The following is a 27,771-nucleotide window of genomic DNA, read 5'->3' as shown; positions in this document are numbered from 1 at the left end:
AGAATTCTCCAGGCAACAGTACTGGAGTGGTTGCTATTTCCTATTCCAGGGGCTCTTCCCATCTCAGGGGTCGAACCTGCATCTCCTGGGTCCTCTGCATTGGCAGGCAGATTCTTTACCACTGAGCAACCTGGGAAGCATAAGACGTGTGTGTGTGTGTGTTTAAAATCATATATACATATACATATATATATAATTACATATTATTGCTTTAGTTGATTATCTCTTTGATTCAAATGCTTTCTAACAACCCTACAGTTTTATTCTCCCCTCCATTTTTAATGTTTTTACATATTATATTTTATATATTTTGGGGCATCCCTTAACTACCTTTTGTGCATCCCTTAACTACTTAACTACACTCACTGTCAAGTGTGACTCAGTATCTTGTCAGGACACTGCTCCTTTCTCCTGGCTCCTGGCTCACACAAGGTTTTGTTTGTGCCCTCAAAGAGTCTGTTTCCTCAGTCCTGTGGAAGTTCTGTAATCAAATCCTACTGGCCTCCAAAGTAAAATTCCCTAGGGGTTCTGAGTCCCTTTGTTGCACCCCCAGGTCTGGCTTTCCTAGTAGCTCAGTTGGTAAAGAATCTGCCTGCAGTGCAGGAGAACCAGGTTCAAACCCTGGGTTGGGAAGATCCCCTGAAGAAGGAAATGGCAACCCACCCTAGTACTTGCGCCTGGAGAACTCCATGGACAGAGGAGTTTGATGGGCTACAGTCCGTGGGATGACAGAATTGGACACGACCATGCAACCAGTTTTCATTTTGGCTTAGCTACTTACTGTGGATATGATTTTACTACTTTTGTCTTTTAACTTTCCTACTAGTTTTATAAGCGCTTGATCCACTGCTTTTACTGTGTGTGTGCCTTTACCAATGAGATTTTTCCTTTTCTGTTTTCCATGTTTTAGTCATGCTCTTTTCTGCTTAGAGCAGTCATTTTCAGGTTTCTTATAAAACTTTTTAGTGGTCTTTTCAGTTCAGTTCTGTTCAGTCGTTCAGTCATGTCCGACTCTTTGTGACCCCATGAACTGTAGCACGCCAGGCCTCCCTGTCCATCACCAGCTCCCAGAGTTTACCCAAACTCATGTCCATTGAGTCAGTGATGCCATCTAACCATCTCATCCTCTGTTGTCCCCTTCTCCTCCTGCCTTCAATCTTTCCCAACATCAGGGTCTTTTCAAATGAGTCAGCTCTTCGGATCAAGTGGCCAAAATATTGGAATTTCAGCTTCAACATCAGTTTTTCCAGTGAACACCCAGGACTGATTTCCAGTCCTTTATAATGAAAATGACTTTTTTTTTTTTTTTTTTAGTGTTAGTTCTAAAAGGTCTTGTAGGTCTTCATAGAACCATTCAACTTCAGCTTCTTCAGCATTCCTGGCCGGGGCATAGACTTGGGTTACCATGATATTGAATGGTTTGCCTTGGAAATGAACAGAGATCATTCTGTCATTTTTGAGATTGCATCCAAGTACTGCATTTCAGACTCTTTTGTTGACCATGATGGCTACTCAATTTCTTCTAAGGGATTCTGGCCACAGTAGTAGATATAATGGTCCTCTGAGTTAAATTCACCCTTTTCAGTCCATCTTAGTTCGCTGATTCCTAGAATGTCAACGTTCGCTCTTGCCATCTCCTGTTTGACTGCTTCCAATTTGCCTTGATTCATGGACCTGACATTCCAGGTTCCTATGCAATATTGCTCTTTACAGCATCGGACCATACTTCTATCACCAGTCACATCCACAACTGGATGTGTTTTTGCTTTAACTACATCCCTTCACTCTTTCTGGAGTTACTTCTCCACTGATCGCCAGTAGCATATTGGGCACCTACCTACGAAATTAATGGGCTGACCTTCAAATTTGAATTACAGCCTTGCCAAATATTCTTAGCTGTAACTTTTCCTTTTATCGCTTTGAAATATTGTACCACTTTTTTCTGGAGTGCAAAATTTCTGCTGAAAAGTTAGCTCAGAGTCTAATGGATACATAACTGTTTGTTTTTCCCCTGCTGCTTTCAAGATTCCTTTTTTTTTTTTTTTTAATTTTTCCAAAAGTTGGTGTGAACCTCTTTGGTTGATCTTGATTGGGATTCTTTGTGCTTCCTGGACATGGATGGCTGTTTTCTTTCCCACTTTAGACAAATTTTCATCTATTTTTTTTTCATCTAAGTCCTCAGCCACTTTCCTTCTCTCTTCTCCTCCTTCTGTGACCATTGTAATGCAAATTATGGTATGATTGATGTCTAGAATTGTATTAAACTCTCATTTTGTTTAACTCTTTTATCTTTTTTTCACTTTGGCTTAGGTGATTCTGACTTCTCTTTCTTCCAGTTCACTAGTCCCTTCCTCTGTATCAGCTGATCTATTGACGCCTTCTAGTGTTTTGTTTTTTGTTTTGTTTTGTTTAGCTATTTTATTAGTTCCGTTTGATTCCTCTCTATGTGTTCTAATGCTTGTTAAACTTCTCACTGGTTCATCCATCTTCTGTGTTCCTTGAGCATCTTATGCCCATAATCTTGAACTCTTTTATCAGGTAGATTGCTTGTCTCCCCTTGTGTAGTTCTTTTCTGAAGTCTTGTTTATGTTTGAAACATATTTCTCTCATTTTGCATAATTCTTTTTGTTTATTTCTATGTATTAGATACATTGGTTACATTTCCAAGTCCTGAAGATGTGTACTTATGTGGATTATATCCTTTGAGGCCCAGCAGTACACTCTCCTCAGGTCATGAGAACTATGTGCTCAAAAGGTGTTCCATATCAGATCTATATGGACTGGTTGACTGCCAAGCACTGCCTCACGTGATGGCTGCCTGCCCACGGGTGGACAGAGCTGGGTCCTGGTGCAGCTGGTTGAAAGGTCCAAGGGTCCCATGCCTCAGCCAGCTGACTGATAGAAAACGCATGTCTAGTAAGACTGGCTGTGGGACCTCTGGTGAATGGAGCAGGTACCAGGCCCCTGTTGGGAGACAATGGGTCTCAATAAGGCTGAGCGTATAGCCCAGATGGGTCCTAGTACTGTTGCCAGCTCCCTTGTGAGCAGGTAATCCCTCAGTGCTAACAATCTAAAAGGAAGATTTCAAAATGGTACTTGCCAGCATTGGTATCCTTGTAGTAAAACAGGCCTCCAAAAGTGGCTGCCACCCTCATCCCCATCCCCAAAGGGAATGCCAGTTGCCTTCTGTCTTTCCAAGAATCTCTCCAAGATGAACAAGCTGGTCTAATCCATGCTTCTTTCATCTTACTGCCTCTGTGTGGGGCCTCAGAACATATATTTGCATGTGCCTTTTTAGACCAAAGTCATTATTTCCTACCACCCTCTGGTTCTTCCATATGCAAGCCCTGCTAACTTCCAAAGCCAGATATTTTTGAGGTTTGTCTTCTTGGTGCATGACCTTTCTGGCTGGGAAGCCTAATGTTGAGCTTGGACCTTTTTCTCCTTGGGAAGAACCTTTGCAGATGTGATTATCCTGTTGTTTATGAGCCACTGACCCCAAGGTGAGGCTCTAGACTGTATTACATCTCTTTGTCTCCTATCCATCTCATTGTGGCTACTTCTTTCTGTCCTTAGTTATGGAAAGTGTTTTCTGCTAGTCTTCCTGTCATTCTCTTAGTTACCTTGAAGATAGTTTTAATTTTGGTATGTCCATGATCAAGGAAGGAAGCCTGGGGTCTCCCTTCTCTACCGTCTTATCCACATTCCCTAATTTCGCTTTTTTCTTTTTTTTTTTTCTCTCAGTGTTTCTCTTTGGATGGTTTCTTTTTCTGAATATGTATTAATCTCTTCCCCTTCAATGTGAACTCTACCATTAATGCACCAAATGCATTGCTTATCTCACGCATTTAAAATTTATTGGGTACTTTTTGTATCTTCTGTGTCTCTTGTTTATCTTATAAATATTTGGAATTCAGTTATTGTATGTTTTTAATTCAAGTGTAGTTCATTTATAATGGTGTATTAGTTCTAAATGATTCAGTCATATATATATATATATATATATGTATATATATATATTCATGTGTATATATAAAGTCTTTTTCAAATTTTTTTCCACTATAGATAATAAGAAAATACTGAATATAGTTCCCTGTGCTATGCAGTAGGTCCTTGTTTACTTATTTTATATATATATATATATATACATATATATATATATATAGTAGTGTGTATATGTTAATATCAAACTCTTAATTTGTCTCTCTACCCATTGCCTGCTACCCACTTTGGCAGTCTTCAATTTTTTTTTTTCTCTGCCTGTGAGTCTATTTCTGCCTTGTAAATAAGTTCATCTGCATTATTTTTTTAGACCTCACATATAACTGATATATATTTGTCTCTGACTTATTTTACTTAGTATGATAATCTCTAGGTCCATCCATGTTGTTGCAAGTGGCATTGTCATTCTTCTTATGGCTGAGTAATATTCCATTGTGTGTGTATATACATATATTGTATCTTCTTGATCCATTCACCTGTCAGTGGACATTTACATTACTTCCTTGTCTTGGCTATTGTAAATAGTGCTGCAGTGAATGTTGAAGTGAGTGTATCTTTGTGAATTAGTTTTCTCTATATATATGCCCAAGAATAGGATCACAGGATCATATAGTAACTCTATTTTCAGCTTGTTTATTTTAATGTTATCATTAAATCTAACATCTGTATCATTTCTGAGTTATTTTTGATTGATTACTCTCTTTATGGGTCGTATTTCTGTGCTTCTTTATATGCTCGGTATTCCTTGATTGGATGCCAAATATTGTGAACTTTTTATTGTGTGTGCTGAGTATTTTCATCTTTGTATAATACTCCTTAACTCTTTTTTCTTGGGTGTATATAGGTTATTTGGAAATAAGTCTTGCTATTTAATATTTGTTAGATGGGAACAGAACCATATTGAACCTGGGATGAGTTATCCGTTACTGGAGAGGCAAGGCCCATTTTAGTACTCTACTCAATGCCCTATGACTTAATTAATTTTTTCTGAGTAGCCTCATGAGAATAAGCATCATAGATTGGTGTCAAATATTGTTTCTTGATTCCATTGGGATGGGCCTGGCTTTGATCTTGGGTAGTGTCTCACATAAAAGTCATATAAGTATTAATCCATTCTCTTGCTGACTACTCCTCTAGGGAATTCTCTGAGGATTACTGGGGCTCTTTCTCTGTGCAGCTGTCTCTTTTCTGGTATATCCAGTGTCAATATTAGTCCAGAGATATACAAAAAGAAGCCAGATTTCATATATGATATTCTGTTTATATGTATTTGACCTGAGTGACATTTGGTAAAGGAATTCTCCAACTGAAGATGATTTAGAAATTGCCTAAAATCACAGGAGAGCAATACATTGAGATGATGTCTGATCTGAAACTGGATACCCTGAAGGTGTGCAATGAGAAAAACTGCATCTAAGTGTTAAATATATTCTTCCTGTTTGACAACATATGGAAATTTTCCCATTACCACCCTCCCAAATTTATGTTCAGAATAACCTTACAAGTCACAGGACAGGAATGACTGCTCATTTCCAACATACTGTCACATATTAAATATTTATTTGTATCTTTAAACAGCAGGTTTATGTTAACCAATATACTTGTTTGATATTTTAGAAACAAGCTCTTCTAGAGAAAAAAATGGCTTATCATTTACAAAAAATGCAAGAAAGTGGCAATAAAAAAGAAGATATGAGGAAAAATACAAATGATTACGGAGAACAAGGTGGACAACATTATGAATGTGAGAATATTAATATCTAATGTAGCTATGTAGAAAGTGCTTGACTATATATTTATGTAAAAAATTCTTTTGCAAAACAATTGCTCATGCTTGCTATCTGCTTTGTACCAGGGCAGGATTCTAGGAATTTCCCTATCACAGTTCAAGTTGAAATGTAGACATATATATAAAATTAAGCTAACTAAAATAGCCTTGCCAAGTGATTCAGCTGAGAGTCATGCCTATATTGCAGTTCTAGCCAACTTCCTTATACTTAAAATATATTTTGTGCTCAGTTCAGTTTAGTCACTCAGCCATGTCCAATTCTTTGTGACCCCATGGACTGCAGCATGCCAGGCTTCCCTGTCCATCACCAACTCCCAGAGCTTACTCAAACTAAGGTCCACTGAGTCAGTGATGCCATTCAAACATCTCATCCTTTGTCATCCCCTTCTCCTCCCACCTTCAATCTTTACCAGGATCAGGGTCTTTTCCAAGGAGTTAGTTGTTTGCATCAGGTGGCCAAAGTATTGGCGTTTTCAGCTTCAGCATCCATCCTTCCAATGAATATTCAGGACTGACTTCCTTTAGAATACACTGGTTGGATTTCCTTGCAGTTCAAGGGACTCTCACAAGTCTACTCCAACACCAAAGTTCAAAAGCATTAATTTTTCAATGCTCAACTTTCTTTATAGTCCAACTCTCACATCCATACATGACTACTGGAAAAATTATGGCTTTGACTAGATGGAACTTTAAAGTAATGTCTCTGCTTTTTAATATGCTGTCTAGGTTCCTTCCAAAGAGCAAGCATCTTTTAACTTCATGGCTACAGTCACCATCTGCAGTGGTTTTGGAGCCCCCCAAAAATAGTCTTTCACTGTTTCCATTGTTTCCCCATCTATTTGCCATGAAGTGATGTCATGATCTTAGTTTTCAGAATGTTGAGTTTTAAGCCAACTTTTCCGCTCTCCTCTTTCACTTTCATCAAGAGGTACTTTAGTTTTTCTTTACTTTCTGCCATAAGGGTGGTGTCATCTGCATATCTGAAGTTATTGAAATTCCTCTCAGCAATCTTGATTCTAGCTTGTGCTTTATCCAGCCTGGCTTTTTGCATGATGTATTCTGCATATAAGTTAAATAAGCAGAGTGCCAATATGTAGCCTTGACGTACTCCTTACCAGATTTGGAACCAATATTTTGTTCCATGTCCAGTTCTAACTGTTGTTCTTGACAGGCATACAGATTTATTAGAAGGCAGGTCAGCTGGTCTGTTATTTTCATTTCATTAAGAATTTTCCACCATTTGTTGTGATCCACACAGTCAAAGGCTTTGGCATAGTCAATAAAGCAGAAGTAGATATTTTTCTGGAACTCTCTTGCTTTTCCGAGGATCCAGTGGATGTAGGCATTTAGTCTCTGGTTCCTCTGCCTTTTCTAAATCCAGCTTGAACATCTGGAAATTCACAGTTCATGTATTGTTGAAGCCTGGCTTGGAGAATTTTGAACATTACTTTACTAGCATGTGAGATGAGTGCAATTGTGTGGTAGTTTGAGCATTCTTTGGCATTGCCTTTCTTTGGGATTGGAATTAAAACAGACCTTTTCCAGTCCTGTGGCCACTGCTGAGTTTTCCAAATTTTCTGACATAATGAGTGCAGCACTTTCACAGCATCATCTTTCAGGATTTGAAATAACTCAACTGGAATTCCATCACCTCCACTAGTTTTGTTCATACTAATGTTTCCTAAGGCCCACTTGACTTCCATTCCAGGATGTCTGGCTCTAGGTGACTGATCACACCATCGTGGTTATCTGGGTCATGAAGATCCTTTTCGTATAGCTCTTCTGTGTATTGTTGCAACTTCTTAATATCTTCTGCTTCTGTTAGCTACATAACATTTCTGTCCTTTATTGTGCCCATCTTTGCATGAAATATTCCTTTAATATCTATAATTTTATTGTAGAGATTTCTAGTCTTTCCCATTCTATTGTTTTCCTCTATTTCTTTGCACTGATTGCTGAGGAAGGTTTTCTTATCTCTCTTTGCTATTCTTCGGAACTCTGCATTCAAATGGGTATATCTTTCCTTTTCTCCTTTACCTTTCACTTCTCTTTTTTTCTCAGCTGTTTGTAAGGCCTCCTCAGACAACCATTTTCCCCTTTTGCATTTCTTTTTCTTTGGGATGGTCTTGATCACTGCCTCCTGTACAATGTTATGAACCTCCATCCATAGTTGTTCAAGCACTCTATCAGATCTAATCCCTTGAATCTTTGTCACTTCCACTGTATAATCATAAGGGGTTTGATTTTGGTCATACCTGAATGGTCTGGTATTTCCCCCTACTGTCTTCAATTTACATCTGAATTTGGCAGTAAGGAGTTTGTGATCTGAGCCAGCTCCCAGTCTTGTTTTTGCTGACTGTATAGAGTTTCTTCATCTTTGCCTGTAAAGAATATAATCAATCTGATGGGCCCCGCCCATTAGAACAAGACCTAGTTTCCTCCTCAGTCAGTCTCTCCTATCAGGAAGTTTCCATAAGCCTGTTATCCAACAGAGGTCAGACAGAATGAAAACCACAATCACAGGAAACAAACCAAACTGATCACATGGATCACAGCCTTGTCTGAGTGTAGGGCCGCTTAGGACATACGGGTCATTTTGGAGAGTTCTCACAAAATGTAGTCCGCTGGAGAAGGGAATGACAAGCTACTTCAGTATTCTTGCCTTGAGAATCCCATGAACTGTGTAAAAAGGCAAAAAGATAGGACACTAATGATGAGCTCCCCAGGTCGGTAGATGCCCAGTATGCTACTAAAGATTGGTGAAGAAACAACTCCAGAAAGAATGAAGAGATGGAGCCAAAGCAAAAACAGCAAACCCTTGTGGATATGACTGATGATGGAAGTAAAGTCTGATGCTGTAAAGAGCAATATTGCATAGGAACCTGTAATATTTTGTGCTACTGAAACTAAAAATTTGTAAATAATTGCTATTACATACCAACATGATGTTCTATTATTTTGTCAGCCATAAAGAATAGACAGTACCAGAAAAAAAAAAAAAGATGAAGGAAAGGAGGAAGTAGAAAAAGAAGGAAAGGAAGAAAATGGAAAAAAGGAAGAAACAAAGAAAATTTAAAAGAAGGACTTTAGGTCATTACTTTGTTATGCCCAATATCTACCAGCTTCCTCTTATTTCTAACATTATAAGACTATAGTAGTATTTGTTAAATTAATGATATTAAATTTTTTTGGCCAGAATAAAAATATGTAGGTGTTTTTTAAAATTATCTGTGAGTATATGTATCAGGAAAAAACATAATAATCTTGCATAAATTATCACAGCATCCCATCAGTCCTGTCTCTGTCCCATCAATGCTGTTTCATGGTGAGAGTCTCCCTTTGTCACTCCAGTAGATTACTAACTAGTCTTCATTGGCTCTTATTTTTACCTGCCTCAAATCCATTTTTTATGCTGTTACATAATTATATGTAAAGGTCTGCTCTGATAGTTTCTTCTCCTGGCCCCCAAACATAAAGATTTCCATTAACTCTTAAATGAAGCTCAGACTTCTTAAGCAACCATTCATCACCATCAAGGGTCAAACTTAAACCCAACTTTCACATTACCTCCTTGAAGAATTTGGATATGATCTAGGAGGTAATATGCACCAAAATTGGAGCCAAACTGCTGAAGTTCAAGTCCTGCTTTATCATTTTCTAGCCTTGTAAATAGGCTATGTAAATTATTTAACATCTTTGATTCAGTTTGATCATCTGAGAAGATAATACTTCTAAATCCCATAAAGAGGCCAAAAGTTCTAGCCCTTAGCAAGCATTCAGTTAATTGTTTAATCAAATGAGACTAATGACCTTTCTTGAAACACAAGTTACCATTTATACGTCTGTGCTTCTCTTTATCCAAGTTTCTAGCCTGGAATGCCATGTTTACTGTTCATGTAATCAAATCCTAAAATTCTTTAAATCTTCACAGTAAATGACACAATTAAAAAAAATCTTTTTTGATGTCTGTAATTAGAAGATACCTCTCTTTTGAACTCTCTAATACTTGGTGCTATTTTTAATCCATGTATTCCGTATTTCCCACTATCTTAATTACCCCTAATATTGTAACTCCCACCTTTGTGTTTCACAGAGTACTAAGTACTGTGTGTGTGCATGTGTGTCTGTGTGTGTGTCTGTGAATGTGGTCAAGAAGACATTTTAAACAAATTGTTACCTCAAATCTCCTGTTTTGAGGAAGTGTTATATATAAATTATTTTATCTAGGTGACAAATTGAGTTATAGCTCTATAGTGATGTTGTCATCTTCCAAATAGCTTCCAGAGGGACAGAGAGAATAAGAAAGGAAAGGAATATAGGGTGAACCTGGTCTAGTTAGAGGAAAGATCACTCTCATATGTGACAATTTTACTGAAAAATCATTGAGCACACATGCTATGAAGATGCTTTGTCCTCCTAATTGGTTAGAAGCAGGAATTATAATTTCCTGTTTTACAGAGAAGGAATATGTATATGGTTACTTATGCTAATTTGTGAGGCACATTCAAGAGTTGCAGTTGTCACTGTGGGCTAGTGGGTCCCCAGCCAGTAGTTCTATTGGTATCCCATCTCTATAAAAAAGAAATAGTAAGTTATAGATAATAACCCAGATATAGCTTTTCTCTCAGAAGAAAATTCTGTCCCTTCAAGTATATCTTTTAACCTAAAGGGATAATATTTGAAGAGTAATTCCATTTCACATTTCTTCTTGTTCTCCACTACCTCCCCAAAATGCTGAATATAATTAGCATGTAGGCTCATTTCCTATTATGGTATGATAAGAGACTCTATCTTGGGTAATTCTGTCATCACCATTATTAAAAATGAATGTTTTGTTGCATTTTAAAGCTTTTTCTCCAAAGAAGAAAAAGAAGAAGAGTGATGACATAAAGGTAGTTTATGCTGCTGCTGACCAGAAACCAAACAGAGGAACATATGGTAATTTAATATTATAATAAGAAATATTAAATAGTATTTTTAGGGCAGACTAAATTTGGATGACTTTTTTTCTTTTCTTGGCTTAAATGCAGATAATTCCTCTATTCCTTGTCAAATGACAAAATTTGGATGATGCTTACAAACAATGATACAACTCTATTGCTTCTAGAATTTTATCTCTAATTACTAATTTAGTATTCTGGCCTTATATCATCATTTTAGAGAAATTAAATGGTCTATTGCTGCTGAATGAACAGTATGTGAAACAAAAAATTGCAAGATAATTTTTATATTGCTCAAAATGATTTTTTAAAATTCTGAGGTGGATCAGAAATTAAGTACATTAATTCAGTCTAACATGGGCTCCAATGAAATATCACTTTATTATTTCTATCATTCTGTGTTACTTCATGTTGTCTGTTAGAATTAGACCAGGAACCCAAATAACTGCATAAATATCCTCCAAATAATACACTATCAAAAGTATAAGAATATTTTAAATTGAGCAATATGAATTCTTCTCCCATATTAAATTTCCAAGGAGAAATTAAGTATAAAAATTAAATACATTTGTATTTATCAGTTTAATTCTAAATAAAAATGTTTAACATCTTTCTTACCTGAGGGTGTAATTTGATTACTCTCATAAAGTCTCTAGGATGAAACAAGATTGAGCTAAGGCTGTCTTCCACTCAGAACTACTGTAGTTTACTTAATTCAGCTCTAAACTTTGTGGGTCCCATTTTTAAAATCCAAAGTTTTTTTTTGTTGTTTAAATAAAACACCAAGGAATTACGTACAACATATACAATTATGACAACACAAGCCACACATATCTGATAAATAGAGACAATAAAACTAAATTCTCAGTTTCTGAAGTAGCTATCCTATGCAGAATGGTTTTCTAAAACTCTAGTGTTTAATGCAGGTCAGAATCGTTTTAGAAAAGAAAGTTAGTCATTTAGTCATGTCCGACTCTCTGTGACCCAATGGACTGTAGCCCACCAGGCTCCTCTGTTCATGGAATTATCCAGGCAAGAACACTGGAGTGGGTTGCTATTTACTTCTCACTGATGTCAAAATCAGTGCTTCTTGAGAAACCTATATTCAGGTCAGGAAGCAACAGTTAGAACTGGACATGGACCAACAGACTGGTTCCAAATAGGAAAAGGAGTACGTCAAGACTATATACTGTCACCCTGCTTATTTAACTTATATGCAGAGTACATCATGAGAAATGCTGGGCTGGAAGAAGCACAAGCTGGAATCAAGATTGCCAGGAGAAATATCAATAACCTCAGATATGCAGAAAGTGCCACCCTTATGGCAGAAAGTGAAGAGGAACTAAAAAGTCTTTTGATGAAATTGAAAGAGTAGAGTGAAAAAGTTGGCTTAAAGCTCAACACCCAGAAAATGAAGATCATGGCATCTGGTCCCATCACTTCATGGGAAATAGATGGGGAAACAGTGGAAACAGTGTCAGACTTTATTTTGGGGGGCTCCAAAATTGCTGCAGATGGTGATTGCAGCCATGAGATTAAAAGACGCTTACTCCTTGGAAGGAAAGTTATGACCAACCTTGATAGCATATTCAAAAGCAGAGACATTACTTTACCAACAAAGGTCCATCTAGTCAAGGCTATGGTTTTTCCAGTAGCCATGTATGGATGTGAGAGTTGAACTGTGAAGACAGCTGAGCACTGAATAATAGATGCTTTTGAACTGTGGTGTTGGAGAAGACTCTTGAGAGTCCCTTGGACTGCAAGGAAATCCAACCAGTCCATTCTAAAGGAGATCAGTCCTGGGTGTTCTTTGGAAGGAATGATGCTAAAGCTGAAACTCTGGTACTTTGGCTACCTCATGCGAAGAGTTGACTCATTGGAAAAGACTCTGATGCTGAGAGGGATTGGGGGTAGGAGGAGAAGGGGATGATAGAGGATGAGATGGCTGGATGGCATCACCGACTCGATGGGCGTGAGTCTGAGTGAACTCTGGGAGTTGGTGATGGACAGGGAGGCCTGGTGTGCTGCGATTCATGGGGTCGCAAAGAGTCGGACACTGAACTGAACTGAACTGATGTCAAAATATCTCAGTGATATTGGAGGAAAGAATGGTAAATGGAAAGTACTGTTTTAAGCTTCACCAGGGTACCAGTCTGTGACAGTTCTCCAGGTATCAAAACTATAAATTTATTTAAGTATAACTGAAAGACAAAGATGAATTCTCAAACTGTATTAATGCTTTATCTGGGGATGGTGGGGAGGTATTATTTCTACTCTCCACTCCTAGAGATTGGCACATAAATCATTCCTTTTTATGAACTTTAGAAATGTACACTAGTGATACCACAATTATATATTAAAGTGTTCCTCTCTCTCATTCACCATAATCAAACTTCCTTACTTTGCCTCTCACCGTTGCACTGAGTATGAACTCCATATGGTGTAATAGCCTTTCCACTATTATGGGCAGTTTTCTCAACATTTTGTAATTGGCAACAATCCAAGCAGAGTTCAGAGGTCAGAATTCTTTACAGTTCCTGCTTTTTGTCTCTATATTTTTACATTCTCAAAAAAAGATCTGGAGGTAATTTATTTTGGTTTTTAAATTACTTTAAAGCAAAATGGAATGGTTTTATGTAATTGCATGAGTTTTAACACATATGAAATTGTGTGACTTCTGTCAAAATCGTAACATTTCCAACATTCCAAAAAAGTTCTTTGGCAGTCATGCATTCCTTCCTTCAACTGATAAGCCCAGGCAACCACTGATATGTTGTCCATCACTACAGTTCTTTTTCCTTTAGAAAATGTCTTATAAATGGACATTTTGATAATTGTTCCTTTCATTCAATATAGTGCCTTTGAAATTCATTCAAATTATTTCATTTGTCAGTAGTTTACTCCTTGTTATTTCCCTTGTGTGTATGCAATGGATTTTCTTCTGCATATACCAGCTGAAGAAAATTTGGTTGTTTCCAGATTTGGATGATTATGAATAGAAAGATCAGAAGTATACACTAAGTATAAATTAACCTTTTTGTGTGAACATGGGATTATTATTGTGTATGTTGAAGTTTATGAAGAATTGCCCATTCTGTATTCCCCATTAGTAATGCATGAGAGATCTATTTGCTATGCAGCCTTGCAACCGTTGATGTTATCAGTAATTTTTATTTTAGCTATTTATATAGATGTAATGGTATATCATTGTGGCTTTCATTTGTATTTCTCTGATGTCTAATGATGATGAGAATTTTTTCATACGCTTTTTGCCTTTAGTAAATCCTGCCTGGTGAAGTAGCTGGTGAAGTAGCTTTTCCTCATTTTTGTTTGGACAGTTTTCTTACTAGTGGATTTTGAAAGAAAGAAAGTGTGCTCAGTTGTGTCTGATTCTTTGTGACCCCGTGGACTGTAGCCTACCAGGCTTCTCTGTCCATGGGATTTTCCAGGCAGTAGTACTGGAGTGGATTGCCACGTCCTTCTCCAGGGAATCTTCCCGACCCAGGGATCGAACCCAGGTCTCCAGCATGGTAGACAGATGCTTTACTGCCTGAGCCACCAGGGAAGCACATTGAATTTTGAAAGTTACTAATATATTCTGAGTATAAGTCTTTTTCAGGTATGTGATTTGAAAATAATTTAATCTGTGACTTGCCTTTCAATTTTCTGATTATTCAGTATGCCCATCCTTTTGCCCATATTGCACTGTCTTTGATTTTTGTAGCTTCTTCTTGTCTTAAGATGAGGTAGTATACTTTCCAGCAAGTTTATTTTTCTTCCCAGTTTTTATGGACATTTTAATTCATTTGCCTGAGTATTAGTTTTATACTCAGCTTTACATTAAAAAATATGCCAGAATTTTTGAATGAAAGAGAAATAAATCTTTATAGGGTCTTCCAATCCATAAACGTTGTATTTCTTCCTATTTGTTTCAGTTCAGTTCAGTTCAGTCACTCAGTCACGTCCGACTCTTTGCGACCCCATGAATCGCAGCACGCCAGGCCTCTCTGTCCATCACCAACTCCTGGACTTCACTCAGATTCACGTCCATTGAGTCTGTGATGCCATCCAGCCATCTCATCCTCTGTCGTCCCCTTCTCCTCCTGCCCCCAATCCCTCCCAGCATCAAAGTCTTTTCCAATGAGTCAACCCTTCGCATGAGGTGGCCAAAGTACTGGAGTTTCAGCTTCAGCATCATTCCCTGCAAGGAAATCCCAGGGCTGATCTTCTTCAGAATGGACTAGTTGGATTTCCTTGCAGTCCAAGGGACTCTCAAGAGTCTTCTCCAACACCACAGTTCAAAAGCATCAATTCTTCGGCACTCAGCCTTAGTCACAGTCCAACTCTCACATCCATACATGACCACAGGAAAAATCATAGCCTTGACTAGATGGACCTTAGTCAGCAAAGTAATGTCTCTGCTTTTGAATAAATATCTAGGTTGGTCATAACTTTTCTTCGAAGGAGTAAGCGTCTTTTAATTTCATGGCTGCAGTCACCATCTGCAGTGATTTTGGAGCCCAACTACAAAACACTTACGAAAGAAATTAATGGTGACCTATTTGTTTAGGTCACCATTGATTTTTTTTGTAAGTGTTTTGTAGTTTTCAGCTTAGAAATCTTGTATATATTCTGTTATATTTATGAATAAGTGCTTCATTTTTGGTACTATTATACATGGTATTTTATAAATTTGATTCCCAGTTGTCTGTGGCTATTGTTTTTACTATATCTTTTTGTACAGATATTTTAGTGGTTTTGTTCAAGGTAATAGTATACTTGCTTAGCTTATTACAATCAACTCTGACTAGACATTCTTACCTCTTTATGTAAAATGTAAAGTGTAAAATGTGGAAATCTTACCACTATATATGTTTCCTTATTCCTCTGCCCTTTGTTATTAGGTACCTTATATATTACGTCTACATACACCAAACACCCAGTCAGACAAAGTAATCATTATTTAAATAACTAAATAGAGGTAGACAGTTTATTATATTTAGTCAAATAATTTACATTTTGGTTGCCTTTTAACTCTTGATGTTTCTGGTTATTTTTATTCTTTCTTTCTTAACTTTTTTTCTACTGGAGTATAGTTGATTAACAATTTTGTGTTAGTTTCAGGTGTATAGAAAAGTAACATATACATATATCTATTCTTTTTCAAATATTTTTTGATGTGAAGAAATTCTTAATTCAGTACAATAAAATCTTACATATTTTCATTATAGTGTATATTTTGTTACTTTTTCAGGCTCATTTGTATGAATTCTCTTTGATATTGAAAAATTATTAATCTTTTACTTTATTTGTGGGAAATATTTTCATCATTTTGTTAATGGCATTTTTAGCCTTTCTTCTTAAACATTTCAAACAGAAGCAAAAACCAACAGAATACTTATGTGCCTCTCTTTCAATTTCAGCAATTCATGGACTATTTTGTTTTGTCTGTGCCTTCAACTTCTCCCTGGTGCCCTATTGTTTTAAAGTACATCACACACATTATTTCATCCATCAGTATATTATTATGTACCTAAAAGATAAGGATTATTTTTAATGCATAACCACAATACCATGATCGTATTACACAAATGAATAAGTCATTAATGTAAAGTAAAAGAAAGTGAAGCCGCTCAGTTGTGTTCAACTCTTCGTGACCCCATGGATTGTAGCTTACCAGGCTCCTCCGTCCATGGGATTTTCCAGGCAAGAGTACTGGAGTCGGTTGCCATTTCCTTCCCCAGGGAGTAGATCGAACCCACGTCTCCTGCATCATAGGCAAACACTTTACCCTTTACCATCTGAGCCACCAGGGAAGCCCTTAAGGGAAGTCCTTAATGTAATCAGACATTAAATCACTATTCAGCTTTCCAGTAATCTCATAAATATCACAAAATATTTGGAAGTTACTTTAAATCTATATTGACAAATATTGCAATTGTTTGTATATCTTCTGAGTCTCTTTTAATCTATGGATTCTCCTTCCATATATCCCTCTTCTTCCCTCCTTCCCTTCCTCCTCTTTCTCCAAGCCACTGTTTATTTGTTTCAGAAATTGAATTGCTTGCCTTGTTGAGCTCTTCAGTGACTGAACTTTTGCTGATTGCATCTATATGATGTATGTTATTTCTTCTGTATTTCTAGTAAAGGAGTAGTTTATTTACTTTCAGGTTCAGGTTCTTTAGCAAGGTTGATTCATAGTAGCATATCTTTCTATTAGGAAGCACCATAATATTGCAGTGTTTTACTCTTTGTGTTATTAACAGCCATTTGTGCTCAAGGCCTGATCTATGAATTAATTATAAGTTTCAAAATTGGGTTATTTTAATTCCATCATCTCTCCTTTATAAGTTAGAATGGTCTAGCCCCAAGCATTCAGTACCATTAGGGGTTCAGCTTGGGGAACACGTGTATACCTGTGGTGGATTCATGTTGCTGTATGGCAAAACCAATACAATATTGTAAAGTAATTAGCCTCCAATTTAAATAAATTTATATTTTAAAAAAATTAGAATGGTCTAATAAAAAGAAATTTACCCTCAACTTCTGATTGGTTACATTGTGATACAGGTATTTAAGAAAAGCAGACTGATGCTTAATATTTTAACATCATTTATTAGTTTTCAAAATAATGAATTATTTCAGTAGCGTCTTCCATGCCTGTGTGCTATGTCGCTTCAGTCATGTCCAGCTCTTTGTAATGCTATGGACTGTAGCCCCCAGGATCCTCTGTCCACGGAATTGTCCAGGCAAGAATACTGGAGTGTGTTGCTATGCCCTCCTCCAGGGGATCTTGCCGACCCAGAGATCAAACCTGACTCTCTTGCATTACTGACAGTTTCCTGCATTGCAAGTGGATTCTTTACCCACTGACCTACCAGGGAAACTGTCCATAATGCTATTACTGTGCTTGTTGATGCTGAAATAAACAAGCACAATAATTATATGCTGTGCTTGTTTGTGCTTGTTTATGCAGCTCTAGCAGGTGAGAGCCCCTTCAAGATAACTCTTGAATCCTTTTTGACACAACCCTATTGATTTTTGTTAGCTTTCTTGTTAACTGAGAAGCTTAGCCTATACACATTCAGTTGTTTTCAACCAATGAATTTCATTGGCATCTTTGAAAAGATGAAGTGATATATATAGTTGGACCTATTTCTACACATGCTGTTTTGTTCCATTGGTCTGTTTGCCCTTATGTGAAAACAGTATTCTATTAATTACTGTAACCTTATAATGAGTCTTGAAACTTGGCAGTTTGAATTCTCTAACATTAATTGTTTTTCTCGGTTAACTTGGTTGTTCTAGGGCCATTGCGTTTCAATAGAAATTTTAATTTTTGATTGAAATATAGTTTATTTATAATATGTTAGTTTCAGGTATAAAAATGATTCAGGGTTTTTTCTTAAATTATATTCCATTATAGGTTATTATACACTGTTGAATATAATTCCTTGTGCTATACAGCAAATCCTTGTTGTTTTATCTATTTTATGAATATAGTTTGTATCCATTAATCCTATACTAATTTGTCTCTCCCTTACTCCGTCTCCCCTATGGTAACCATGTTTGTTTTCTAAGTCTGTAAGTCTGGTTCAATTTTGTAGAGATTCACTTGTATCACCTTTTTTAGACTCCACATATAAGTGATATCATGAAGTATTTGTCTCTCTCTATAGTCTTCCCTAGTGGCTCAGAGGTTAAAGTGTCTGCCTCCGGTGCGGGAGACCCGGGTTCGATCCCTGAGTCGGGAAGATCCCCTAGAGAAGGAAATGGTAACACACTCCAGTATTCTTGCCTGGAGAATCCCATGGATGGAGAAGCCTGGTAGGCTACAGTCCATGGGGTCACAGAGAGTCGGACACGACTGAGCGACTTCACTTTCACTTTCATATGACTTATTTCACTAAGCATAATATTCTCTCTAGGTCCATCCATGTTACTGCAAATGGCAATATCTCATTTTTTTATGGCCACATAATATTAATATTCCATTTTGTGTGTATGTGTGTGTATCTTAAGCCAGTCATTTGTTGATGGGCACTTGAATTATTTCCATATTTTGACTATTGTAAATAGCAGTGCTGTGAACATTGGCATGCATGTATCTTTTCAGCTCTCCAATTTCTACAACTGTCATTTGGAATTTTTGTGGGCTCACCTTACATTTCTTTTTCTTGCTGTTCAGGACTTCTGGAACAATATTGAACAAAAAGGTGATTGTGTACATCCTGATCTTGTTCTAAAATTTAAGGCTAAGTGATCAATATAAACTAAAATATTAGCTCTAGAGATCTGAAGATAACTTTTATCAAAGGAAAGACATATCCTCTCATACTTGCATTCACTAAAAAGTTTCATCATGAATGGGTGTTGAGTTTTCCCATGTTTTTCCTTGCATCTTGGAGATAATCATCTAGATTTCCTTGCTCTTTGCTCCTACTGTGGTAAGTTACTTGGACATATTTTTGAATAATAATCCACCGTACATTCTTGGGATAAGCATCACTTATTCATTATGTATTATTTTCTAATATATACATATATATATAGTTAGATTCAGTTTATTTATAAGTTTTACATCTTTCAGCATGGGAGGATATTAACTGAGTTTTTCTTGTAATGTCTTGTAATTTTTATATGATTTTTATATGTGAGTGATTCTAGTCTCAGTGTGAGTTAGGAGATGAGTTCACTCCTCTTCATTTTTCTGGATGAATTTGTGTAGAATTAGTGTAAATTCTTCCTTTAGTATGTTGTGCAATTCAGAAGGAAAGTAATTTGAGCCTAGAGTTTTCTTTGCAGAAATATTTTAAAGTACACATTCCATTTGTTAAATAGATATGATGTTCTTCATATTTTCTATTTGTTCATGAATGCAGTTTGGTCATTTTTTGTTTTTGATGGAAAATATATCTCATTTTATAACTTATTGCTATACCTTTTCATAATTTATTATTTTTAGCATTATCTATAGACTCTGTTATGCCATTATCACTGTGTCTTTTTTTCCTGATTATTCTGACTCACCAGCTTTATTTAAACTGTTTACTTTATTTTCTCTTGTTCTTCTATTTCCTTTTCACTTGGATCTTATTTCTTTTCTTCTGCGTATTAAGTGTGACAAGGTTGTGGAAGAATTAAAACTTTGATACACTGCTGAATAGTATGATATGGTACAACCACTTTGGAAAACAGTTTGACATTTCTTAAAAATTAGACATATACCTACCATATGACCTAGCCATCTACTACTGTGTATTTACTCAATAAAAATGAAAACATATATTCACAAAAACTTGCACAGGTAGATTCATAAATATTTGTAAGTTGCCAAAACTGTAAATCCCAAACAACAGGGGAGTAGATAAAAATAACTGTGACACATCCAGTGCAATGGAATAATTTTTAGAAATAAAAGGAATGAATTTTTAAAACATACAATATTATGTCAAGTGAAAGAAGCCAGGCATAAAAAGAATACATACTATATGATACCATTCCTATACATGCAATATTATGTTGAGTGAAAGGAGCCAGGCAAAAAAAGAATACATACTATATGATACCATTCCTATTGCATTCTAGAAAATGCAAATTCTAGAAAATGCAAATAAATCTTGTGTTAGAAGTACAGAGCAGTGTTGTCAGAGAATGCAGAGAAAGAGATAGATGGATTACAAAAGTGAATGAGAACTTTCAGGGGGTGTTATAAATTTTATTTTGGTTGTAGTGATGGCTTCACAGTTATAAGCATATTTTTAAATTCAGGATACCATACAGTGAAGTACAGTTTATGTTACTTCAATTATACTTCAGTGAGTTATTTTTAAAAATATGCTGTTTCTCTTCCATTTACTTTTAGGACCCTGCACAAACACTCTTCAGAGATCTCTAAGTAGTTCAAAGAATGTTGCCAAAAAACCTGTACCTGCTGTTGTTTGTCAGCCAGATGCACAAGGTGATGCTGAACAAAAGGTATAAAATTATGTCTCAAACTTTTGTATGCTGATTATTAATTTATCTAGTTAACTGTTACTTCTATGAACCACCTCCTTCTCTAGCATGTTAACTTATCTGTTAGGTATATTAGGGTCTATTCCTGAGAACTGATCCTTTCCCCTATATGTGTTGATTTCTCTTTGTGCTAAACTCACTATGTAATTTGCAGAAACTAATCCAAACAATCATTTAGCAACTTCAATGATAATATCTAATATCTATTGAGCATCTGTTGGCCAAAGCACTCTGGCTTGTTCCAGAAGGAAGGGAAAATGAATAAACCGGTCACATAGGATACATAATCTTTCCTCTTGAGGACTTATTGTTTAGGAAAGCAGACAGACACACACACACAAAAATGTTTTACAGTAAGTAAAGAATATGGAATGATACATTTTATTTTGATTCTAAGTAATGTGTTTTTAAAGCATTAATTGGATTAGAATAGTTTGGATTGTATTTCCCTGAAGCAAAGCAAATGACTAAAGTTTTTAGAATCAGCCATTAAATAGATTACCATGAATTTAAACAAAGTATGGAATACTGGAAGAAGAAGTGAAGTCACTCAGTCATGTCCGACTCTTTGCGACCCCTACAAGGCTGTAGCCTACAAGGCTCCTCTGTCCATGGAATTTTCCAGGCAAGAGTACTGGAGTGTGTTGCCATTTCCTTCTCCAGGGGATCTTCCCCACTGGCCACATACTAAACTCAATTTTGAACTAGTGAAATACCTATAGAACTAGTACCTACCTGTAGAAGATACCCTACAAGGCTGGTATTAAGTATTGCCCCTGAGACAGTTTTCATGAGAGAGTTAGAAGATTAAAGACAAGAAAATCTGTATTAATTTGGTTGATTGATGGAAGGCAAATCTCTTTAAGAAGTAAAGTTACTAATGAATGTTCTTATCGTTAATGTTGTGCCATTTAGAAAAATGGAGAGACAAGTGAAAAACCAAGTGTTTTTGATGATAGAGGTAAGAAAATAAAAAACATTTTATAATTGTTCTGTTATCTGTTAAGTACCTAATTATGGTTTCACCATATAGTTTCTCAAGTTGTTTTATTTGATTATAAAAATCATGGTTTTTTTGGAAAATAAAGCATGATATGAAACTATTTATGAATTTTGATTTTTTAATTAGCTTATATATTTGAATGATTGCTTGATGAGGATGGTTTTTGAAAATTTTGAGGTGTGGGCAAGTTAGAATACCTGCTGTAACTGTTCCAGTGATAAATAGAGAAAGGTACTGTGGTTCAGTAGGTTACAATACAGAGCACTTCCCAGGAAGGCCCTCGTGTTCCACTGCCATATATTCCTCATAGACAATATATCCTAATTTGTATCTCCTCTTGAGTGGAATATATAAGAGCTAAGTTTTTCTGCATGTTGTTAGATTTCTGGAAGTCACTTAAAGCACTCCCATGCATATCCTACAGTATACACACATAGAAAATGCTAGAACCCTCCATGTAGTACCCAATGACCACCTCAGATTCAATACGAAAATCAAATTCTTCATCCTCCTGTTTTTACCCAGGCACAAAACTTGACTAATCTTTGACTCTTCCTCTTTCTTAAATTTTGTATCCCAATATTACCAGTCTCTGTCTAACCTACCTCCTTAATTCCTTTGCCCCTCTCCTCTTTTCCATTTCCACAACTGCTGACTTTGTTTTGTCCATCCTTGAATATTTCAGTAATCTTTCCCCAACCTCTTCCTCTTCTTTTTAATCTACTATATGTTTTGGTATAAAAGCAATTTTCCTAAAACACAGTTTTGGTTATTCCTCTATTCAAGTTGTAAATGGTTTTCCATTGCAAACTGAATGAAATGCAAATATCCAGTTAAATCTGCCAGTGGTTTGTGATTATAGGAATTAAATTAGCATAGTAGTATATGAATTAAGATCAGAGGTTAAGGATTTCAGACTTGGTTTTGAGGGCAGTGGTGAGCCATTGGAAATTTGTAGGCACTGACCATCAGCAAAGCGCATGTTATTCTTGGTGATACTTCCTTAACTTAGGTGAATCCCTGATTGATGTAACCCAGTGATTGAGCTCAGTCAGCAGGGAGAACATTGAATCAGTTCTTTTCACGAACATTCATCCTTAATCCAGCAATATTATCTTTTTGTATGTAATTATTTCTCTTCTTTGTCCAGGGGAGCCTTTTGTCTCAACTCAAAATTCAATGATTTCACCTCAGAATTCAGCTACAAGAAAGTTTCCCAGATCTTCACTAATGTATTTGAATCATTCAAAAGTTGAGGTATATAATATTTCCTTTGCTCCAAATGCAAATAATAAATGAAATACTATTTTATGATCATCATTGGTTAAAAATATTCATTCATGAAGCAACTATATAGAACAACTTTACTCAGTGAAATTAATCATATCATAAAATTCCCCAAAATAGGCTGCAACATATATTTCATGGTACATACCTGAAACCTTCAGAGAAAGTATCAAATTAGGCTTATTTGATTGGGCTTTGGATAGTGCTGATAGATTGTTCTGAGACAGACCATCTCTTCCCATTGCCTTTTGACTAATGATCAGTTAATTGCTTTTGAAAAGTTACCAGCAAAAGTTAAGGGTGTGACATCTGGGTATAATATAGATATATAGATACCTTTCTCTATGGGTTGCCAACTTGCTATCACAGAAGTCAAAAACCACATCTTCCATTACATTAGCAGCACAGTGTTAACTGGTTGAACTCTTAAAAAGTTAACATGATTTGAAAGAGATTTCAGTATACTGAAAATTTATTAAAATTTTTCTGAATGAATTCTATTTGATTACAGTAGAAAGTAGCATCATCTTCCATGTCCTCTAATGCATAATTTTTCAGAGTCCATTATATAAATTCACAAATGTGTGATTAATATAATATGCTTTTCTGTAGCAGTTTTATTATGAACAAGCAGTTTACGTTTCGATGTTCTGCTGTGTTAATAACCACATTAAGCATGAAAAAGAGCTTTTTTTTTTTTTACTAACTCTTAACATCTAAAGTCCTCATGTTGCCCAACAAATATTAAAGACTATGTCATTTACTAAAAACCAAAACAACCACAAAAAAATGAGAAACTTCTTTAAATACATTTTATTATTGACCTTTTTTGAGTAATGTGTGTATTCTTAAATTTGTCAACCATATTTCTTGAAAAATGAATATTAAACATCTACAAATATCTAGTTTATTATGAGAAATACCATTAGAATTTTATTATGAAAAGTATTGCATCCTGTTTCCAACATGTTGTACAAAGCTTACCACTGTCAGAAAATGTATGTCTGATGGCCTGTGTTCAACTCTTGGATCTGGGAATTTAAAATGTCTATTGTGAATTCACTGATTAGCTCTAGTAATCAACGAATTCAACAAAGTTGCAGGATACAAGGTCAACACACAGAAATCACTTGCACTCCTATATACTAGCATTGAAAAATCAGAAAGGAATTAAGGAGTCAATACCATTCACCATTGCAACAAAAAGAATAAAATATCTAGGAATAAACCTACCTAAGGAGACAAAAGACCTGTATACAGAAAACCGTGATGCTGATGAAAGAAGTCAAAGATGACATAAAGAGATGGAGAGATATTCCATGTTCCTGGGTAGGATGAATAAATATTTTGAAAATGACTATAGTACCAAATGCAATCTACAGATTCAATGTGATCCCTATCAAATTACCAATGGCATTTTTCACAGAACTAGAACAAAAAATTTCATGATTCATATGGAATAGCCAGAGCAGTGTTGAGAAAGAAGGATGGAACTGAAGAATCAACCTTCCTGACTTCACACTATACTTAAATGCTACAGTTATCAAGACAGTATGGTACTGGCACAAGAACAGAAATATTGACCATTGGAATAAGATAGAGAACCCAGAGATAAACCTACATACCTATGGGTAACCTTATTTTTGACAAAGGAGGCAAAAATATACAATGGGGCAAGACAGCCTCTTCAGTAAGTGGTGCTGGGAAAACTGGTCAGCTACATGCAAAAAATGAAATTAGAATACTTCCTAATGCCATACACAAAGATATGGATTACTCAAAATGGGTTAAAAGCCTAAATGTAAGACCAGAAACTATTAAACTCTTATAGGCAGAACACTCAATGACATAAATCAAAGCAAGATCTTCTGTAACCCACATCCTAGAGTAATGGAAATAAAAACAAAAATAAACAAATGGGACCTAATAAAACTTAAAAGCTTTTGCACAGCAAAGGAAACTACAAACAAGGTGAAAAGACAGCACTTGGAATGGAAGAAAATGATAGCAAAGGGAACAATGACAAAGAATTAATTTCAAAATGTACAAGCAGCTCATACAACTCAATACCAGGAAAGCAAACAACCCAGTCAAAAAGTGGGAAAGGAACCTGAAGAAACATTTCTCCAAAGCAGACATACAGATGGCTAGCAAGCACATGAAAAGATGCTCAGCATCACTCATTATTAAATAAATGCAAGTCAAAACTAAAGTGAGATACCACCTCACACCAGTCAGAATGCCCATCATTGAAAAGTTTACAAACAATAAATGTTGGAGAGGGTGTGGAGAAAAGGGAACCCTCTCGCATTGCTGGTGGGAATGTGAACTGATATAGCCACTAAGGAAGACAGTGTGGAGACTCCTTAAAAAGCTAGGAATAAAACCACCATATGACCCAGCAATCCTACTCCTAGACATATACCCTGAGGAAATCAAAATTGAAAAAGACACACGTCCCCCAGTGTTCATTGCTGCACTTTATACAATATCTAGAACATGGAAGCAACCTAGATGTCCATCGACAGGTGAATGGATAAAGAAGCTATGGTACATATATACAACGGAATACTACTCAGCCATAAAAAGGAACACATCTGAATCTATTTAATGAGGTGGATGAAACTGGAACCTATTATGCAAAGTGAAGTAAGTCAGAAAGAGAAATAGAAACATAGTATAAAAAGTGAAAGTGAAGTCACTCAGTCGTTTCTGACTCCTTGCGACCCCATGGACTGTAGCCTACCAGGCTCCTCTGTCCATGGGATTTTCCAAGCAATAGTACTGGAGTGGATTGCCATTGCCTTCTCCAGGGGATCTTCCCAACCCAAGGATCGAACCTGGGTCTCCCACAATGTAGACAGACGCTTTACCGTCTGAGCCACCAGGGAAGTCCAAATATATTATACTGACACACATATATATATATGTAATCTGAAGAGATGGCACTGATGAATTTATTTTCAGAGCAGCAGTAGAGAAACAGACATAGAGAACAGACCTATGGACATGGTGGGATGAGAGGAAGGAGAAGGGGAGATATGAAGAGAGTAACATAGAAATTTATAATACCATATTTAAAAGAGATAGCCAATGGGAATTTGATGTATGACTCAGGCAACTCAAACAGGGGCTCTGTGACAGGCTGAAGGGTGGGAAGGGAGGGAGGAGACATGGGTGTACCTAAGGCTGATTCTTGTTGATATATGACAGAAAACCACAAAATTCTGTAAAGCAAATTATCCTTCAGTTTAAAACATTTTATTTTTAAAGTCTATTGTGAAATTTCCTGGCACTCCAGTGGTTAGGACTTGGCATTTCACTGTTGGAGGTCTGGGTTTCATACCTGGTCTGGAACTTATGATCCTGCAAGCTACACAGTGTAGCCCCCCAAAAAGAAAAATCTGTTGCACCTGATTCACTGCTCTCAAACTCTCATATATTCGGAGAATCTGCACTCTGCCTTCCAGCTCTACTTAAATGTTTATTCTTTTGGTGTTTAAAAAAAAAAGTACCTGTTCATTTATTCCATTGAGTTAGCTTCCTTACTGATCAGTGCACTCCAAAGATAGTTAATTTAACAGTAAATCATATTGTGCAGAAAAGAACAGGCTTGGGACTACTGAATTCATTGTGGCTTGCTTGCAAGACTGGCCTTTGGCTAGTGTTTGGGAACTTGGCTTTTCTAACATTCTCTAACTGATATGAAAATTCCCTAATTGAACAGGTACATACATGTACCTAGACTCTGCAGAAAATATGATTTTTGTTGAACATCTGATTTCCTTTTGGGAGGCTAGAATTTCAGATATGCATTAGGCAGAGGATGGCTTCATGATGAACCTTCAATAAAAAACTTAAGTGCTGAGTTTCTAATGGATTTCTGAGGCCAAAACATTGTATACATGTACTTTTATTGCTGGAGAAAAGAGCACGTTCAAATGTGTCATTTCACAGGCAGGAGAAAGCAACTGTGCTTTTATTTTCCCAGACTCCTGCTGGTCTTTCCCCCTTACTTATCCTATAGTGTATCCTTTTACTATTAATATAATAAATATTAGATGTGAATACAACTATATTCTGAGTCCCTTGAGTCTTTGCAAATTACCACGTGTGCATAGTCTTGTGGCCCTCCTATAATATAGCTATAAACTTGCCTAATTCTGTAAATAATAGATGTAATATAACCATCAAAATGTGTGCATTTCTTTAAAAAATTACATTTAAGAGAAGTTCTCAAAAAATAATAAATATTTGTGTTTTAAATATATAAATAATAGATGATCAGATCCTGGAAATAATTATTTGAAGATATTTGTTTTATTGTTTGTATTATATAGAAGGAGATAAATGTTGACTGGAATGGAAGATCAAAGAGAACAAGCCTGTTTTGCAACCCAGGTAAATATCAACAGCTATTGAGTAAATCATGCAGTCTGTTAATTCATTTTTTCAACTAACATTTATTGAGCACCTGATTCATGCCAAGTATTGTGCTAAAGACTGAAAAAAAGAAAATGCATAGTTCAGTTATATTGTAGTAAGGAGATAGACATGACAATAATCACAACCCAATAAGGTAAGTACAATAAAGAAAGTAGGTGTGCATACATATCAGAGGAAATATAAAGAAAACAGTGCCTAGGTCTACCTAGGGTCCTCAGAGAAGCCTTTACAGAATAGGTCATAATTAAGACATGAAGGAGGAGAAGGAATTTTCTATTTTAATTTTG

At 36.1% G+C, this 27,771-nt stretch overlaps 1 protein-coding gene across 1 annotated transcript in view; it reads left to right on the top strand.

Moving 5' to 3' along the window:
- The window catches only part of FSIP2 (fibrous sheath interacting protein 2), a 142,046-nt gene that overhangs the window by 27,276 nt on the left and 86,999 nt on the right, over nt 1-27,771 (top strand). Inside the window, exons 8-11 of the mRNA XM_069573755.1 lie at nt 5,620-5,746; nt 10,640-10,729; nt 20,597-20,709; nt 21,664-21,709. Of these exons, the coding sequence (XP_069429856.1) occupies nt 5,620-5,746; nt 10,640-10,729; nt 20,597-20,709; nt 21,664-21,709 (376 nt within the window). The remainder of the gene's footprint in view (nt 1-5,619; nt 5,747-10,639; nt 10,730-20,596; nt 20,710-21,663; nt 21,710-27,771) is intronic.

Source organism: Ovis canadensis, chromosome 2, assembly GCF_042477335.2.
Source record: "Ovis canadensis isolate MfBH-ARS-UI-01 breed Bighorn chromosome 2, ARS-UI_OviCan_v2, whole genome shotgun sequence".
In the NCBI taxonomy this organism is placed as follows: domain Eukaryota; kingdom Metazoa; phylum Chordata; class Mammalia; order Artiodactyla; family Bovidae; genus Ovis; species Ovis canadensis.
Note: the sequence above shows the minus strand (reverse complement) of the source record. Positions and strands in the feature narration are given on the sequence as shown.